This window comes from Palaemon carinicauda, chromosome 31 (assembly GCF_036898095.1).
Source record: "Palaemon carinicauda isolate YSFRI2023 chromosome 31, ASM3689809v2, whole genome shotgun sequence".
NCBI classification, from domain to species: Eukaryota; Metazoa; Arthropoda; class Malacostraca; order Decapoda; family Palaemonidae; genus Palaemon; species Palaemon carinicauda.
This window is the reverse complement of record NC_090755.1, coordinates 6,350,069-6,368,385: the sequence shown is the minus strand read 5'-3', so window position 1 is coordinate 6,368,385 and position 18,317 is coordinate 6,350,069. Positions and strand designations below refer to the sequence as shown.

Sequence of the window (18,317 nt, the reverse complement as noted above, 5' to 3'; positions counted from 1 at the left end):
TGCCCGAAGAGGTTGCTTCTGCTGCGGATGCTAACGTTGCTGCCCAAAGAGGTTGCTGCTGCGAGTGTGAACGTTGCCAGCCGAAGAGGTTGCTGCAGCTGCTGCAGGTGTGAACGACACCTGTTTCTGCCCGAAGAGGTTGCTGCTGCTGCGGGTGTGAACGTTTCTGCCCGAAGAGGTTGCTGCTGCTGCGGGTGTGAACGTTGCCGCTCAAAGAGGTTGCTGCTGCTGCGGGTGTGAACGTTGCCGCTCAAAGAGGTTGCTGCTGCTGCGGGTGTGAACGTTGCCGCTCAAAGAGGTTGCTGCTGCTGCGGGTGTGAACATTGCTGCCTGGGGTGGTTGCTGCTCCTGCTGTGGGTGTGAACGTTGCTTCCCGGATAGGTTGCTGCTGCTGTAGGTGCGAATGTTGCTGCCCAAAGAGGATGCTGCTGCTTCAGCTGCGGGTGTGAGGGCTGCTGCAGCTGCGGGTGTGAGCTGCTGCAGCTGCGGGTGTGAGAGCTGCTGCAGCTGCGAGTGTGAAAATCGCCGTGCAAAGAGGTTTCTGCGTCTGCGGGTGTGAACGTTGCTGCCCAAAGAGGTTGCTGCAGCTGCGAACGTTGCTGCCCAAAGAGGTTACTACTACTGCTGCTGCTGCTGTGGGTGTAAACGTTGCCGTCCAAAGAGGCCGCTGATACTGCGGGTGTGACTGTTGTCGCTCAGGGAGGTTGCGGCAGCTGCGGGTGTGAACATTGCTGCTCGAAGAACCTGCTGCTGCAGGTGTGAACGTTGCTGCCTGAGGAGGTTGCTGCAGCTGAGGGTGTGAACGTTGCCACCCAAGCTGCTGTTTTGGGTGTGACCATTGCTGCTGCGGCTGTGAACGTTGCCGCCTGAGCTGCTGTTTTGGGTGTGACCATTGCTCCTGCTGTGGGTGTGAACGTTGCTTCCCGGATAGGTTGCTGGTGCTTCAGCTGCGGGTGTGAAAGCGACTGCAGCTGCGGGTGTGAAAGCTGCTGCAGCTGCGGGTGTGAAAGCAGCTGCAGCTGCGGGTGTGAAAGCTGCTGCAGCTGCGGGTGTGAAAGCTGCTGCAGCTGCGGGTGTGAAAGCTGCTGCAGCTTCGGGTGTAAACGTTGCTGCAGCTGCGAGTGTGAACATCGCCGCCCAAAGAGGTTTCTGCTGCTGCGGGTGTGAACGTTGCTGCCTGGAGAGGTTGCTGCTGCTGCTGCTGCAAGTGTGAACGTTGCCGCCCGAAGAGGTTGCTGCTACTGCGAGTGTAAACGTTGCTGCAAAAAAGGTTACTGCTGCTGCGGGTGTGAACGTTGCTGCTGCTGCTGCAGGTGTGAACGTTTCTGCCCGAGAAGGTTGCTGCTGCTGTGGGTGTGACCGTTGCTGCCCGAGGAGGTTGCTGCAGCTGCAGGTGTGAATGATGCGGCAACTGCGGGTGTGAATATTGCCGCTCGAAGAGGTTTCTGCTGCGGCGGGTGTGAACGGTGCTGCCCGAAGAGGTTGCTGCTGCTGCTGCAAGTGTGAACGTTGCCACCCGAAGAGGTTGCTGCTTCTGCAGCTGCAACGTTGCCGCCCGAGCTGCTGATTTCGGTGGGTCCATTGCTGCTGCGTGTGAATGATGCTGCTGCTGCGGGTGTGAACGTTGCTGCCTGAGGAGGTTGCTGCAGCTGCGGGTGTGAACGTTACCCCTCGAAGAGGTTGCTGCGGCTGTGAACATTGCCGCCTGAGATGGTTGCTGCTGCTGTTCCTGTTGTGGGTGTGAACGTTGCTTCCCGGAAAGGTTGCCGCTCGAAGAGGTTGCTGCCGTTGCAGGTGTGAACGTTGCCGCTCAAAGAGCTTGTTGCTGCTGCAGGTGTGAATGTTGCTGCTCCTGCTGCAGCTGCAGGCGTGAACGATGCGGCAGCTGCGGGTGTGAACATTGCTGCTCGAAGAACCTGCTGCTGCGGGTGGGAACGTTGCTGCCCGAGCTGCTGTTTTGGTTGTAACCGTTGCTGCTGCTGCAGGTGTGAACGTTACCGCTCGAAGAGGTTGCTGCTGCTGCGGATGCGACTGTTGCCACCCAAAGAGGTTGCTGCTGCTGCTGCAGGTGTGAACGTTGCTGCCTGAGGAGGTTGCTGCAGCTGAGGGTGTGAACGTTGTCGCCCAAGCTGCTGTTTTGGGTGTGACCATTGCTACTGCTGCGGGTGTGAACGTTGCCGCTCGAAGAGGTTGCTGTGGCTGTGAACGTTGCCGCCTGAGGCGGTTGCTCCTGCTGTGGGTGTGAACGTTGCTTCCCGGATAGGTTGCTGGTGCTTCAGCTGCGGGTGTGAAAGCGACTGCAGCTGCGGGTGTGAAAGCTGCTGCAGCTGCGGGTGTTAAAGCTGCTGCAGCTGCGGGTGTAAACGTTGCTGCAGCTGCGAGTGTGAACGTCGCCGTCCAAAGAGGTTTCTGCTGCTGCGGGTGTGAACGTTGCTGCCTGAAGAGGTTGCTGCTGCTGCTGCTGCTGCAAGTGTGAACGTTGCCGCCCGAAGAGGTTGCTGCTACTGCGAGTGTAAACGTTGCCGCAAAAAAGGTTACTGCTGCTGCGGGTGTGAACGTTGCTGGTGCTGCTGCAGGTGTGAACGTTTCTGCCCGAGAAGGTTGCTGCTGCTGTGGGTGTGACCGTTGCTGCCCGAGGAGGTTGCTGCAGCTGCAGGTGTGAACGATGCGGCAACTGCGGGTGTGAATGTTGCCGCTCGAAGAGGTTTCTGCTGCGGCGGGTGTGAACGTTGCTGCCCGAAGAGGTTGCTGCTGCTGCTGCAAGTGTGAACGTTGCAACCCGAAGAGGTTGCTGCAGCTGCAGGTGTGAACGTTGCCGCTCGAAGAGGTTGCTGTGGCTGTGAACGTTGCCGCTCGAAGAGGTTGCTGCCGTTGCAGGTGTGAATGTTGCCGCTCAAAGAGCTTGTTGCTGCTGCAGGTGTGAACGTTGCTGCTCCTGCTCCTGCTGTGGGTGTGAACGTTGCTGCTCCTGCTCCTGCTGTGGGTGTGAACGTTGCTGCTGTGGGTGTGAACGTTGCTGCTTGAGGTGGCTGTTGCTGCTGCGGGTGTGAACGTTGCTGCTGCTGTAGGTGTGATTTTGCTGCCCGAAGAGGTTGCTGCAGTTGCGGGTGTGAAAGCTGCTGCAGCTGCGGGTGTAAACGTCCCCGCCCAAAGAGGTTCCTGCTGCTGCGGGTGTGAACGTTGCCACCAAAGAGGTTGCTGCTGCTGCGGGTGTGAACGTTGCTGCAGCTGCAGGTGTGAATGGTGCTGCCCCGAAGAGGTTGCTGCTGCTGCGGGTATAAACGTTGCCGCTCAAAGAAGTTGCTGCTGCTGCAGGTGTGAACGTTGCTGCTCGAATAGGTTGATGCTGCTGCGGGAATGCACACTGCTGATCAAAGAGGTTACTACTGCTATGATGGGTGTGTGTGCAGCTGACTGAAGAGATTGTTGTTGCTTCAGGTATGCATGCTGCTGACCGAAGATGATGTGGCTGCAAGTGTGAACATTGCCGCCCAAAGAGGTTGCTGCAGCTGCGTGTGTGAACGTTGGCGCCCGAAGAGGTTGCTGCAGCTGCGGGTGTGAACGTTGGCGCCCGAAGAGGTTGCTGCAGCTGCGAACGTTGCTGCCCAAAGAGGTTACTATTACTGCTGCTGCTGCTGCTGAGGGTGTGAACGTTACCTCCCGAAAAGGTTGCTGATGCTACGGGTGTGACCGTTGTCGCCCGAGCTGCTGTTTTGGGTGACACCGTTGCTGCCGCAGTGGGTGTGAACGCTGCTGCCGCAGTGGGTGTGAACGCTGCTGCCGCAGTGGGTGTGAACGCTGCTGCCGCAGTGGGTGTGAACGCTGCTGCCGCAGTGGGTGTGAACGCTGCTGCCGCAGTGGGTGTGAACGCTGCTGCCGCAGTGGGTGTGAACGCTGCTGCCGCAGTGGGTGTGAACGCTGCTGCCGCAGTGGGTGTGAACGCTGCTGCCGCAGTGGGTGTGAACGCTGCTGCCGCAGTGGGTGTGAACGCTGCTGCCGCAGTGGGTGTGAACGCTGCTGCCGCAGTGGGTGTGAACGCTGCTGCCGCAGTGGGTGTGAACGCTGCTGCCGCAGTGGGTGTGAACGTTGCTGCCTGAGGAGGTTGCTGCAGCTGCTGCAGGTGTGAACATTGCCACTCGAAAAGGTTGCTGCGCCTGTGAACGTTGCCGCTCGAAGAGGTTGCTGCCACTGCAGGTGTGAACGTTGCCGCTCGAAGAGGTTGCTGCCACTGCAGGTGTGAACGTTGCCGCTCAAAGAGGTTGTTGCTGCTGCGGATGTGAACGTTGCTGCTCGAAGAGGTTGCTGCTGCTGCGGGTGTGAACGTTGCTGCTGCTGCTCCAGGTGTGGGTGTGAACGTTGCTGCTGCTGCTGCTCCTGGTGTGGGTGTGAACGTTGCTGCTGCTCCTGGTGTGGGTGTGAAAGTTGCTGCCCGGGTAAATTGCTGCTGCTGTAGGTGTGATTTTGCTGCCCGAAGAGGTTGCTGCAGCTGCGAGAGCCGCCGCAGCTGCGGGTGTGAGAGCCGCCGCAGCTGCGGGTGAGAGAGCCGCCGCAGCTGCGGGTGTGAATGTTGCTGCCTGAGGAGGTTGCTGCAGCTGCGGCTGTGAACATTGCCGCTTGAGATGGTTGCTGCTGCTGTTCCTGTTGTGAGTGTGAACGTTGCTTCCCGGAAAGGTTGCTGCTGCTGTAGGTGTGAATGTTGCTGCCCAAAGAGGTTGCTGCTGCTTCAGCTGCGCGTGTGAAAGCTGATGCAGCTGAGGATGTGAAAGCTGCTGCAGCTGAGGATGTGAAAGCTGCTGCAGCTGCGAGTGTGAACATCGCCGCCCAAAGAGGTTTCTGCTGCTGCGGGCGTGAACGTTACTGCCCGAAGAGGTTGCTGCTGCGGGTGTGAACGTTGCCGCCCGAAGAGGCCTGAAGAGGTTGCTGATGCTGCGGGTTTGACCGTTGTCTCCCGAGGAGGCTGCTGCTGCGGGTGTGAACGTTGCCGCCAAAGAGGTTGGTGGTGCTGCGGGTGTGGCTGCTGCTGCGGGTGTGAACGGTGTCCCCCCGAAGGGTTGCTGCTGCTGCGCGTGTAAATGTTGCCGCTTGAAGGAGTTGCTGCTGCTGCGGGTGTGAACATTGGAGCCTGAGGAGGTTGCTGCAGCTGCGAGTGTGAACGTTGCTACTGCTGCGGGTGTAAACATTGCCGCTCGAAGAGGTTGCTGCCGTCGCAGGTGTGAACGTTGCCGCTCAAAGAGCTTGTTGCTGCTGCAGGTGTGAACGTTGCTGCTCGAAGAGGTTGCTGCTGCTACGGGTGTGAACGTTGCTGCCTGAGGTGGTTCCTGCTGTGAGTGTGAACGTTGCTGCCCAGATAGGTTGCTGCTGCTGTAGGTGTGATTTTGCTGCCCGAAGAGGTTGCTGCAGTTGCGGGTGTGAAGGCTGCCGCAGTTGCGGGTGTGAAGGCTGCCGCAGCTGCGGGTGTGAAGGCTGCTGCGGGTGTGAACGTCGCCGCAGCTGCGGGTGTGAACGTCGCCGCAGCTGCGGGTGTGAACGTCGCCGCAGCTGCGGGTGTGAACGCCGCCGCAGCTGCGGGTGTGAACGCTGCCGCCCAAAGAGGTTGCTGCTACTGCGGGTGGGAACGTTGCCGCTCGAAGAGGTTGCTGCTGCTGCAGGTGTGAACGGTGCTGCCCCGAAGAGGTTGCTGCTGCTGCGGGTGTAAACGTTGCCGCTCAAAGAGGTTGCTACTGCTGCGGGTGTGCACGTTGATGATAGAAGAGATTGCAGGTGTGCACACTGCTGACTGAGGAGATTGCTGCTTCTGTGGTTATACATCCTCATGAACAAAGCAGGTGTGCACCAACAGTTGTGCACCTTGCTGACAGGAAAGGTCCCTGCTCCTGCTGCAGGTTATCCATTCGGTTGATTGAATAGGTCTTTGCTGTGGGTAAGCACACTACTGACAAGAAATAGGTTGCTATGGCTGCAGGTGTGCGCAATGTTCACGCTGATGACTGGAGCAATTGCTGCTGCTGTGAGTTTGCACGTTCTGACATTATAGGTTACTGCTTCTGCGAATATGCACGCTACTAACCGAAGTAGTTGCAGATGTGCACGATGATAACATTCAGTTGCTGCACCTGCGAATGTTTGTGCTGTTGACAGAAAAGGTTGCTGTTGTGGGGTATGCACACTGCTGACCGAAGATGATGTGGCTGCAGCAAGTCCCTGTCGTGCATGCAAATGACCAAATAGGTTGCTGCTACGGGTATGGTCGCTGCTGACTAAAGTGGTTGCAGTTGCAGCTGTGGGTGTGCATGCTGCTGATTGAAGATGATGCAGCTGCAGGTGTGCAATGTGCATGCTGCTGTGGGTGCACACTGCTGACCGAATAGGTTTCTGTTGCTGTGGGTAAGCACACTACTGACCAAAGATGATGTGGCTGCAAGTGTGTGGTGTGCACGCTGATGACCGAATAGGTTGCTGCAGGTGTGGGCATGTAGAATGATGACTGAAGATGATGTGGCTGCCGGTGTGCGGTGTGTGCGGTAACGACCAATTGGTTGCTGATACGGGTGTGCATGTGTGTGCATGCCGCTGAACGAATAGGAGCTGTTGTTATAGGCGAGCACACTGCTGACCGAAGATTATTAGCTGCAAGTGTACGGTGTGCACGAGAAATAGGTTGCTGCAGCTGTAGGTGTGCAATGCACACACTATTGACGTAAGAGATTGCCGTAGCTGCTGCTGCTGTGTGTGCACACTGCTGACGAGAAATAGGTTGCTCTGTAGGTGTGCAATGCACACACTATTGACGTAAGAGATTGCCGTAGCTGCTTCGGCGGGTGTGCACGCTGCTGACTGGAGCAGTTGCTGTTGCGGATGTGCACGCAGATGACTGAATAGGTTGCTGCTGTTTGTGTTCATGCTGTAGACAGAATAGGTTGCTGCTGCTACGGTTATGCACGCTGACAAGCCATGCATTGTGTTAATGGAAGGTAATGTACTCAAAGACACCTCCAACAAACGTCGCCACAGGCATGCATGCAGTTGATTAACGAAGTAGTTGCACACACATATTCTCACGTTGAAGAAGGTTGCAGAAGCCACACATGCAAACACCAAAGGAGGAGGTAGTTTTTGTTGTCAACAGAGATTGCAGGACGAGTCTCAGTTATGAAGCTTGTACAGTGAAGTAGAGCAGCTGTAGGGCAAAAATTGATGGCTTGCTATGTATTGACAAAGATATTGCAAGCAATCTATCACATTGGCCAACAGGAAAGTTTTTGTAGGTTGGCTACAATAAGGTCCAGAGAGTTGGCTACATTCAACATCAACGTAGGATGTGGCTTCAGGTAGCTTATGCTGAGGAGGTTACTGCAGAGAGGTTGTGACAGGTATCTATGGTGAGCTGCAATGAAAGAGGAGGTTTAGCCTGACTACTGCTGACAGTGAAGAAGGTTGGTGTTAGCAGTCATCAGTCTACAATGATATATGAGGTTTATATTGTTAGGATACCCCTGCAGACAAAGTTTGGAGACAAGTTTTATTAACATGTAAATAAAGGGTTGTGGATATTTTCATAAAATCCCAAATCTGACGACTTCATGGCATTGAAAGTAAGGGTAATACTTATTTATAATATATTGCATCTCTTTAAAAACGTCACAATGAGCATTGCTTTAGCCATATTCAAGGCCTCACAGAATTAATCCCTATGAGAATTGATGTAAATCCATAGTTTGTGTGATAAGAAAAATAACATGGAAAATAGTCATGCAAGCAAGGTAATATTTGATCCATCGGAGACGCTAAATAATCCTGAGCATTTATTTTTTTCTGTAAGGAATGTGCATAAGCAGTAGGAAAGTTAAACATTAATATTTCACACACAAATCAGTGACCATGTGAATTATTTAGCGAAGCAAGTCGCATGCATCCAAACTGACGTTTCATGATATCCCAGACAAGAATAAAACTCATTTTGTCAACACAAAAGTATGGTACTTGCCACACTACACACATCAGCAGTTTGGTACCAGCAGTCGGTTATGAACCTGAGAAATCTTAAATACTGCTTGATAAAATGTACAACAACCTTATGTATTTACACAGTATTTGATAGCATAATGGGTTTTGCAAGAATATAAGTTAGAAAAATTACTTACTCTCTTACTCTTACTCCGGGGGCCTTGGGGCCTTGGACCAGGCTGCTCCATTGCCGCTTTGACCGTTCGTCTCCAGAGAGCCCTATCCTCCGCAAGCTCCATCCACTCATTGGGGTCTATTTCCAGGATGTCCAAATCTTCAGTCAAGTAATACATCCATCTCTTTCTAGGCCTTCCTCTTGGTCTGGTACCTATGGGTTTACCTAACATAACTCTTCTAGTCAGTCTTCTCTCCATTCTAGCAATTTGTCCTGCATATCGAAGTCTCTACGATCTAATGATATTGGAGATAGACGGTAGTCCTGAAAGAGTAATCAACTCGTGATTGTGGCGCCTGCACCACTCTCCAGCTTCGTCATCCCAAACCGGTCCCCAGATCTGCCTCTAGATACTGCGTTGAAAAACTGTTTATTTTCCAACTGCCTAGTGAGTGCCCATGTTTCACACCCGTATAGGACCATTGGACGGATAATGGCGGTATATATTTGTATTTTTGTGGGCCTAGATAAAATTTTGGATCTTAGGGTGTTATCGAGTGCCCATGAACATCTTGTCCCTGCTGCAATCCTTAATCTAACTTCTTCCTAGATCATGTTGTGTGACGTTATAGTGGAGCCAAGATATTTAAATGTGGATACTGCTTCCAGTTGTGATCCTCCAAAATCCATATTTCCAACTAGATTTGGTGTTCTTGAAACCTCCGTTATCTTAGTTTTTGCATTGTATATTTTCAGGCCTGTACGCTCTGCATAGTTTTTAAACTGTACGTATGTTTCTTCAATGCTAGGTAGATATTCTCCACAAAGGTCCACACCATTGGCATATCCAAGTCTGTCTATGATGATATTATCCAGCTGGATGGGTAATCTGGTAGGTGGTGTATTTCGCATTATCCATTCCAGTACTAAGTTTAAAGTGTTGATAGAGCACATCACTGCTTTAGTCCTCCATGGATGTTAAAGGGCTCTGTCTGTATTCCCCCGACCTTGGTCCTGCACATCGTATTCCGGTAGCACATTTTTACCAGATTTATCAATTTCACTGGTATGTGGAAAAACTACAGTATGTTCCATAATGATGGTCGATGTACACTGTTAGAAGCTTGCTTGAAATCTATGAATAGATGGTACGAGTTTTTGTTGAACTCCCAATATTTCTCTAGAGCTTGCCGTATGGTGAAAATTTGGTCAGTTGTAGCTCGGTTTGGTCTAAAACCTGCCCGATAGTCACCAATTATATCTTCGTAATAAACTCTTAATCGTTTGTACAAAATATTTGCAAGGATTTTGTAACCAACTGGGAGTATGCAAATGACTCTGTAGTTTCCACATATAGTGCGATCTTCTTTTTTATGTAGTACTGCCAGAATCCCTTCCTCCCAGTCTGATGGCATTACTTCATTCTCCCATAAGCTATACATTAAGCTAATAATCTTATGAAGAGCCTGGCCCCATACTTGATTAGTTCCTGCAGCTATATTATCAATCCCAGCTGCTTTATTATTTTTAAGTTTTCTTATAGCATCTGTAATTTCCTCTTGGGTTGGTGCCTCCACATCATCGATATTTCCCTCCATTTCTATTTCATCCACTGGGTTATGAGGTGGTAGCCGATTGAAAAACTCCTTAAAGTATTCTCTATCCACCTCCTTTGTATTTCTTCTTTTCCAATAATTATGTTACCTTCTTTATTTTTGATGAAGTTCATTCTTAGCTGGAATCCTTTTCTCATCCTATTAATTCACTGAAATTGCCTTTTCGTTTTTCCATGCGCTCTATTTTCTTTAATTTCTCTCAGTTCCTCTCCTAATTTCTCTTTTCTTTTTTCTGTTCACGAGTGCTTGTTGCTAAATTTCTAGACACTCTTAAATCTTCTCTCTTATCAATGTTAGCCCTATCTTCTATCTATTTCATCCTACAGCGTTTTCTTTCAGCAGCACTTCTACACTCTTTGTCAAACCAATTATTCCTTCTACGTGCATTGATACATGGTCCTAGAGATTCCATAGCAGCTTCAGTCACTACTGACTTTATTGTCTCCCAGTCCTTTGTTATTTCTCTTCTTCCAGTAGTCCAAATCTATTTTGTTAGAAAACTAACAAATCAAAATTGCTGTAATATATATTGGTTTTGTAAAATTCATGTGCTGTACATTAGGCTTCTTGTAAATGTGCAATTTGTAGAGGGCTACTATGTCACACCAAAACTCAAAAGTCTTGGGCCCCTCCACCCCAAGTTAAAAATTATTCACTAGCTTAAACTTGTGTGTACTTAATGTACAGATTACTCCCATTTTAATAATATAAGAAGCAAGAAAGCAGTGGTGTTATAAGACTCGATACCCTCTGCTCTGTTTACTTATTTATGGAATATAACATTGAAAGTGAAATAGTTTAGTTACTTCTCTTCTGAGCAAAGGTTTTTGCTCACAAACTGGGAGCAGGCACAGTTTCAAGTCATCCCCCCCCCCTTCCTCATGTACTCACCACTGGTTCTGATGTAAAAGGAGAACACAGAGGATTAAAAGGGACAGCTTGAGAATGGGGATGAATTCACTAAAGAGCTCCTGCAACAATATTACAGGAGTTTAGGGAAAACTGCAAGCTCCTCTACATAAATAGATTACACTGGGAAGACCAAAAGCAACACTCAGGACTGGGCTGTAAATAAGAAACAAACTGAAGTAAATAAAATGTAATCTAATAGTACATCACTATAACAGCTAAGATGAGCAAGCAAGCTCTTTGCAGGTTGAACTGGTATCCTACTTGAACGACAAGTATTATTACTTTGTTGGGACAAATTAGGTTTAGGGTAAGGAAGAGTAAAGCAGTTCAGTGTACTTTGAAATATATTGTTGATACAATATACTGTAATTCTCAATTGCTTGCCATTATCATCACTAGACATACAGCAAGCATACAGATAACACACGATTAGAGTACTTGTATGGCCTATAAATACATGCATCAAGGAGACCTGGAAGCAGAAACAAACTGCACAATGAAATTTGGAATCTTGTTAAACTAAGGTAGAATTTCAACTACTGTGTAATATGTTATGATTACTTTACATGTGAATTTTATATCTTATGTATGTAACAGTTACTTTTAAATTACGAACATTTTGAATAACAAATGATAAATTTTCCAGGTATCAGGATCAACAGTGCCATTAACTGGTGTCAGTACAGCTCTGAGTGGAGGGGCATCTGTCCAAACCATGCAGGCTGTGCAAGCTGTCCAAACTATCCCTGGAGTCACAGCTGCTGAGTATTCAGTGCAGCAAATTCCTCAAGCAGTACATACTGCACAAGGTTATATATTTACACAAGGGTTTGACATGGTTAGTGGTACTGTGCAGTATTAGTAATATCATGGTCTTTATGCAATTATGTGAATGCCATGTTGTGCAATTTTTATATTCCATAAGATTGAAGTTTAGACTTTAAGTATTATATACTTTGCCAGCAAAATCAATTATCTGTGATGATATTGTTAAGATTGTAGGAAGTTTTATACTTATGTAATTTTTAAAATAAATAGTGAAAATTTGCAGAATTGACTTTGCAGCATTTCCATTCCTCATGACAGTACAAAATCAGCCATACTAAACACAAGGAACCCTGTTGATCTAACACATTACAGAAAACTAGAAATCCTAACTGTGGTAAACATAAAACCTTGCATGAGCAAGACTTGTGCATTTAGTTAGCCTTATTAATGGAAATTGAAGCATTTGTTAAAACAGTTACAACATTCTCATTCTATTCTCTAAAATACCACACATAAGATCATATATCATGGGCATCAAGTTACCTCGAAACATAATAAGCTGTGGGCTAGTTACCTAGGCACTACAATTTAGATGTTGCAGCTAAAGCTCTTTATGTATAAAGTAATGCTTCAAGATACTCAAGGTATGCAGCATTTAATAACAAAAACCAAACTAGAGAGGCACTCGGTAGACCACAGAGCTGCGACCTGGCAGCTTATTTCTCGGCTTTCTGCTTGACCTTGACCTTTGACCTTAACCCTTTTACCCCCAAAGGACGTACTGGTACGTCTCACAAAAGCCATCCCTTTACCCCCATGGACGTACCGGTAAGTCCTTGCAAAAAAATGCTATAAAATGTTTTTTTCATATTTTTTATAATTTTTTTTAGAAAATTCAGGCATTTTCCAAGAGAATGAGACCAACCTGACCTCTCTATGACAAAAATTAAGGCTGTTAGAGCAATTTAAAAAAAATATACTGCAAAATGTGTTGGGGAAAAAAATAAACCCCTGGGGGCTAAGGGTTGGAAATTTCCAAATAGCCTGGGGGTAAAAGGGTTAACATTTATTAATCTGTGTGGAATTTCATACACTCAAATAGGAACCAAGTTTGAAGTTTGTGATAACAATGTTCAAACTTATGGCCAATTATGTGAAAGTTTTGCTTGACTGTGACCTTGACCTTCCTAAATTTAATAATTTCCAGCTTTTTACATAACAGCTAATCCCTGCAAGTTTCATTACTCTAAGATTAAAATTGTGGCCATGAAGCTGCTCACAAACAAACAAACAAACGGGCAAAAACATAACCTTCCCAACTTTGTTGGCGGAGGTAATTAATTCAAATGGAGGAATACAGTATACACATTGTAAACATCTGAGAAGAACAATTGGGAGGCATCTACAGCCTGGATGAACCTCCCATGAAATAAGAAATGGAGCAAGAAAATCACTAAATTTTTAAACCTAATTATTATAGTAAAAAGTAATTTAAGAAATAAGCAATTAACATGATAAATTTGGAAGCAATTTGTATTTTTCCTAACTATATAAACCTCAGCTCTTTATCATGGATATGGATTTTCAGCACAGCTGGAATCAAGCCATAAACTTTTACGACGTGTCAATGACCCTCTGCTAGTAAGCAGGACTTTCTAGGGGAATAGGTGATGGCGGGACAAGTATGAGCAAAGAGCTTAGGTTTGTATAGTTAGGTAAAATACAAGTTACTTCCAAATTTGTCACTTGTTCCTACAAGAATACAAACCATTCGCTCATTAGTATGGAGACTTGCCCTTAGGTAAGTGGAAGTCCTTAACCAAACTGGCTGGAAACCTGACCTGGGGTACAGCTCTGAGCTCGTTACAGCATAAGATAAATACCCTGATTTCTTGTGAACTCTCAAGATAATAATCAGGAGAGTTGACAGCCTGAGCAATCATAACGAGTGAGTAGTAACAACGCACTGTGACTTGACCAGGTATGAATAAAGAGTGATGCACATCTATAAACTTTAACCTAGAAATTGCCTGCCTCCTCCTTGCAGGGAGGACGGGAACATGAAAGATATTACAGATTTCAGACCGCGCAAAGGAAATTATCATTAGCTGCAGTTGAGGGTAGACCAGCTGTGGTGTCTTCCAGATGTTGTGTGCAAGAGAGGGAAGATGAAGAATGAAAAAAGCCAGTCATTCTATCCATTCATCCCACACTAACATCTGCCCTCGACTGACTGTTACTTGTCCTATAGGGCTGAGGTATCTTGTACCACTTGTTAAGCATCCATCAGAGGAACCAGGGTTACATCTTGCAGGTGGTGGGAGGTAAAGGTGATCCGGCGTCGCCAGACACCCGCATGTAGGACCTGCGCCACAAGTTTCTCTTGAACACTAAGTACATGCTTACGCTCATAACGTTGTGAGCTCTGGGTCTATGATCATGACGAGGAGAGTCGGGATTCAGTGCGCGGTCAATGACCTGTCAAATCCAAGCAGTGATAGTATTTTTGGCAACTCTCCCTTTCACCCTGCCCATGCATACAAACAAACTTTTGAGGCGTAGGGGAGCTCCTGATATGTTCTTGATATGGCGCTTCTGCTTCAGCGCTCTCACAGGACACTGTAACAACTGATCAATATCATCAGTTACGTCACGGAATCCGGAAGGGACTGAACCCTGAGTGTTACCTGCCCCAATCCCCTTGAATGGGCGACATCATAGTTAAAACGCTGCAACTCACTGACCCTCTTAGCCAAGGCAAGAGAAAGAAGGACAGCAGTCTTACAGTCTTAGGTTTAAAGTCCAAGGAATGAGGAAAATATCCTCGTTTCTTTAGGATATTGGCTACCTCCCAAAATTGGGGAAGTGCCATGGTAAATAAAATGAAGGCAATAGACAATATCATCTTATGCTCAAAAAGACTATTGTTCCAACACAGAGACTTACCTCGAACTACTTTCTTAGGAGGTACCTGGAATCTCCTCTCAACCGACCAGAGTTTTGTGTAGTTTACCCTACTTCCGTTTTCTGTGAGGTCTACCCCAGGCGGAAGGATACGTGCCCTGAGGCTAGTCCCGAGCCAGGTTGCACGTTAGCTTGGGTCTCGACCCCCAGTAAGTTCTCTAGTCGCGTCGTGACATCATCTCGACGCTCTCCTTGTCTCAGTGCGACCCTTTGTGTCCCCGACTCGTGTCTCCCACGTGGTCCCCGCGTGGCCCGCTATTCTTTCCCTTGTACTCTCGCGTGTCCGCTTGTTTTCCCTTGTGCTTTCCCTTGTGTTTGTAAAGTGTTCTCTTGCCCTTATTATCCTTTCCCGCTGCGTTCCTGTGTCTTGCGGTTTTGTGCTAGTGCGGTATGGTGCGTTCTTATCTAAGCCTGAGGTGGACCCGCACTCCCTTTGTTCTTCGTGCAGGGGTAGAGTTTGCTCTCCTTCGGACACGTGTCCGGAGTGTGTGTCGTGGACTGAAGAGCAGTGGGTGAAGATTGGGACTAAGAAGAAGTCGTCGTCTAAACGTTCGCCCAGGAAGTCCAGCATTTCTTCGTCCGCGACGTCTACAGGAGAGAAGTCTGACAGGGTCCCTTCTTCATCCCCTACCCAGAGTAGGGGACGAGGTAAGTCCGTTGCGGGGAAGAAGCCGATGGTTCTTCCCTAGGAGTCGTGTCTTCGGGATTCTGGGGTTGCTGATCCTTTACAGGCAAGTGGGGGGCCTGATAGTTTTATTAGTGAGGGTCCGCAGGACGATGCCCTTGCGCATGGTGGGCACGTCTCTTCGGACGACCTGATGTAGAATAAGGATGTCCCTGTATTTTCACCAGCATCGTGGATTTATGTTTCAGGTGCCTCCGCAGCTGAAGGAGCCCCAGGAAGAGAAGATTCGCCGTTAGAAGATCCCCTCGGATGGGGGCCCCCGAGAACTCCCTGTAGGTCACCCTTGAGGGGGGAGGACGGCCTTGGGTCCTGGTTCCAGAACGTTGATCGTCTGATCTCTCTCCCAGCCCCTCTATCGGCGGTTCCCGACGTTTTCCTTCAGCCTTCGACATCCGGTATCCAGAAAATGGCGAAAGCAGACGTTCCTGTCTCTCGGAGTTGCTACGAGGAGTCGTCAGAGTCCTCAGAGGTAAGCTCATCGTTGTCGTTGGAGGAGGAGGCGTGGAGAAGACACCGTCGGAGGAGGGACAGATCCAGGAGACGGCACTCCCCCTCGAGGTCCCGCATGGGAGGAAACGGTCAAGGTCCCCGAAGAAGAAACCCAGGAGGAGTACTTCGCCGAAGGAGCAATGGGTCCTCGTTCCCCGCAGTAAGCTCGCGAACTTTACTACTCTCCCGAGCGCTGCGGGTTGGCTTCCCGGAGACAGTCCTCCTAGATGGGCTTCCACCAGCCATAGAGTTGACCCTCACAAAGACCCAAGGAGCTCTTCCGACAGGCATAAGACCTCGAAACGGGCTTCCCTTCCCGCCCAGCGGAGGGAGTCGCCTTTTCACACGGGCAGCCTTGTCGAGTTAGCTCAGCCGAGCGATATGGAAGGACCGCTTCCTCCGTCGGGCAAACCCACGGAAGCCTCTTCCCCCTTGAAGAAAAGCAAACGGAGGACGGAGGTGCCAGAGCCCTCCGCAATGCCCATCCTCAGACCACAGATTGGTGCGAAGGCCTCCGTCAGTACGGTTCCTCAACCTTGGACGGAGGGCGCCGACGGCGATACTGAAACCGCGCCAGCGGAGGACTCCGCTTATAGGAGGGTCATTGGTTTGATTCGCCATCACCACAGGATCGAGGAACCACTGCCTGCGGACGAGGATGCCTGGCGGTCTAGCCTTAATAGACTAATGGAGGAGCCCGTCTAACAGAAGGCCTCCTTAGCCCTACCTGTAGCCAGAGATGTGAGACTTGGCCGTACTCACATTAACAAAATTGTGGCACGAAACGCTGAAGGTTCCAAGGGTCAAGGGTCCTTCAAGTTACTCCAGGGGCTGAAGTCCCAGGGAAAGTACTACTGGATGGAAGGACAGCCACAAGGTGCCAGCAAAGTGGAAGACTCCTTGGAAGTCTTAGGTCAGGGAACTTCGGAGGACAGGGCTTCCTCGGCTCCTATCTGTTTTTCTCCATCAGAGGCTACGATGATGGAGATGTCCAAAGATCTCGTCAACGTCGCCTCTTGGTTGGACTGGTGAGCCTCGACACTTGTAGGCATCCAGGCTTCCCCCGACGCTGCAGTGCCGTCCAACCAAGCACTGCTGAAGGAACTTATCAGCTCCGGAGGACGAGCCTTGAAGTTCCTGACCTTCCAGTCCCTAGCGTTATCCGCCAATTGGGTTCTGCGACGAAGGGACACGATCTTAAATAAATTATCCAGGCGCATACCGGACAGGGAGGAGAGGTCCTTGAGGAACCTTTCTGTGTGGGGTGACGGACTCTTTCCCTTGAAACAGACGGAGGAAGTGGTGGAGAAACTGTCGAAACGGAAGGAAGTGAACACTCCCAGACCACATACCATGAGGAATTGAATTGAATATAGGATTTAGGCATTAAGCCAAGCACTGGGGCATCAAAGGCCATTCAGCGCTATATAACGAAAATCATTCAATCATATCTGTACACTCACACCATTTAGTATCATTTTAACCTTTAATACAAATCGTAACACTTTCATACAATAAAATCTAGATGTGAAATAAATAGGGATTAAAAGGGTAAAATAAATAAATAAATTAATAAAATCAATTATAGCTCGTAATATAACCCAATACTTTGTATAAATTTTCTCAAGTTCAGGGTATTACAGTTTTCCCCCAGTATATCTCTTAAAGGTTTGTCCTGGAGTAAATGTGTCCTCCTCTGAAGATTAAAAACAGGACAATCGACTAAAATATGTTTAACATCCATTGTCACTTGACAGGTATTACAAAGAGGGGCCTGTCTCCCTTCCCCACTCTTCATTAAATAATTGTGCGTTGCATGTGTATGGCCAATACGCAGCCTAGTTAAAATAATGGTATCCCTTCTACTTGTAGAATTACAAGATGACCATTTATCCACCAATGGGTGGATTTGTTTCAATTTTGTATTGGTGGTCAGTTCAGACCATCGAGCTTGCCACTTATTTTTACAGTAAAGATGAATCTCACTTTTAAGATCTTTGTAAGGAATACTCAAGGGGGATGGATTACTTAGCCCTGAAGCTTCCTTTGCTGCCTTATCTACTTGTTCATTCCCATCCACCCCAACATGGGCAGGGACCCAACAGAAGTGAACACTGATACTCTTCCTAGACTGCAGAAGTACTAACCAGTCCTGCACCTCTTGTACTAGATGATGGCCCGGCATAATTTGTTTTAATGAGAGTAAAACACTATTGGAATCCGTAAAAATTGTATAAAAACTATTTTGGTTGCCATTTTTAAAAATATGTTGGACTGCGAGAATTATTGCGTACAGCTCAGCAGTAAAAATTGAACAAGAGGATGGGAGTTTCCTTCTAATAACAATATCCCCCACCACAGCTGCACTTCCAACTCCTGCAGCCGATTTGGAGCCATCTGTAAAAACATGTTTCCCATGATGTTGAGCAGCATGATTTAAAAACTCACTTTTCATTACGCTACTAGGTAAGGTATTTTTCCCTCCTGCCGTAAAACATACTTTAACAGGTGGATTACACCAAGGAGGAGACTTGGGATATCCTACCTCTGCTATCTGTGCTGTTAACAAGCCTACTTCTCTAGCATCGTTTTTCAGCTGTACTTCCAAAGGCTTAGGCACTCTAGATCTGTTAGGAGCCCGATCTAAAGGCGCCCTAACATATTTACAGTTAGGATTGTTTCTCACAGCAAGGGACCTAGCTAAAAACCTCAAACTCAACTCCTCTCTGCGAATGGAAAGGGGAGGTATGCCAGAATCAACATA

General features: G+C 48.5%; 1 protein-coding gene across 1 annotated transcript in view; it reads left to right on the top strand.

Annotated features, from left to right (window-relative positions):
* The window catches only part of LOC137624849 (zinc finger protein 345-like), a 94,284-nt gene extending 82,594 nt beyond the window's left edge, over positions 1-11,690 (top strand). The window contains exon 15 of the mRNA XM_068355798.1: positions 11,294-11,690. Within this exon, the coding sequence (XP_068211899.1) occupies positions 11,294-11,509 (216 nt within the window). The 3' untranslated portion in view covers positions 11,510-11,690. The remainder of the gene's footprint in view (positions 1-11,293) is intronic.
* The last annotated feature ends 6,627 nt before the right edge of the window (positions 11,691-18,317 follow it).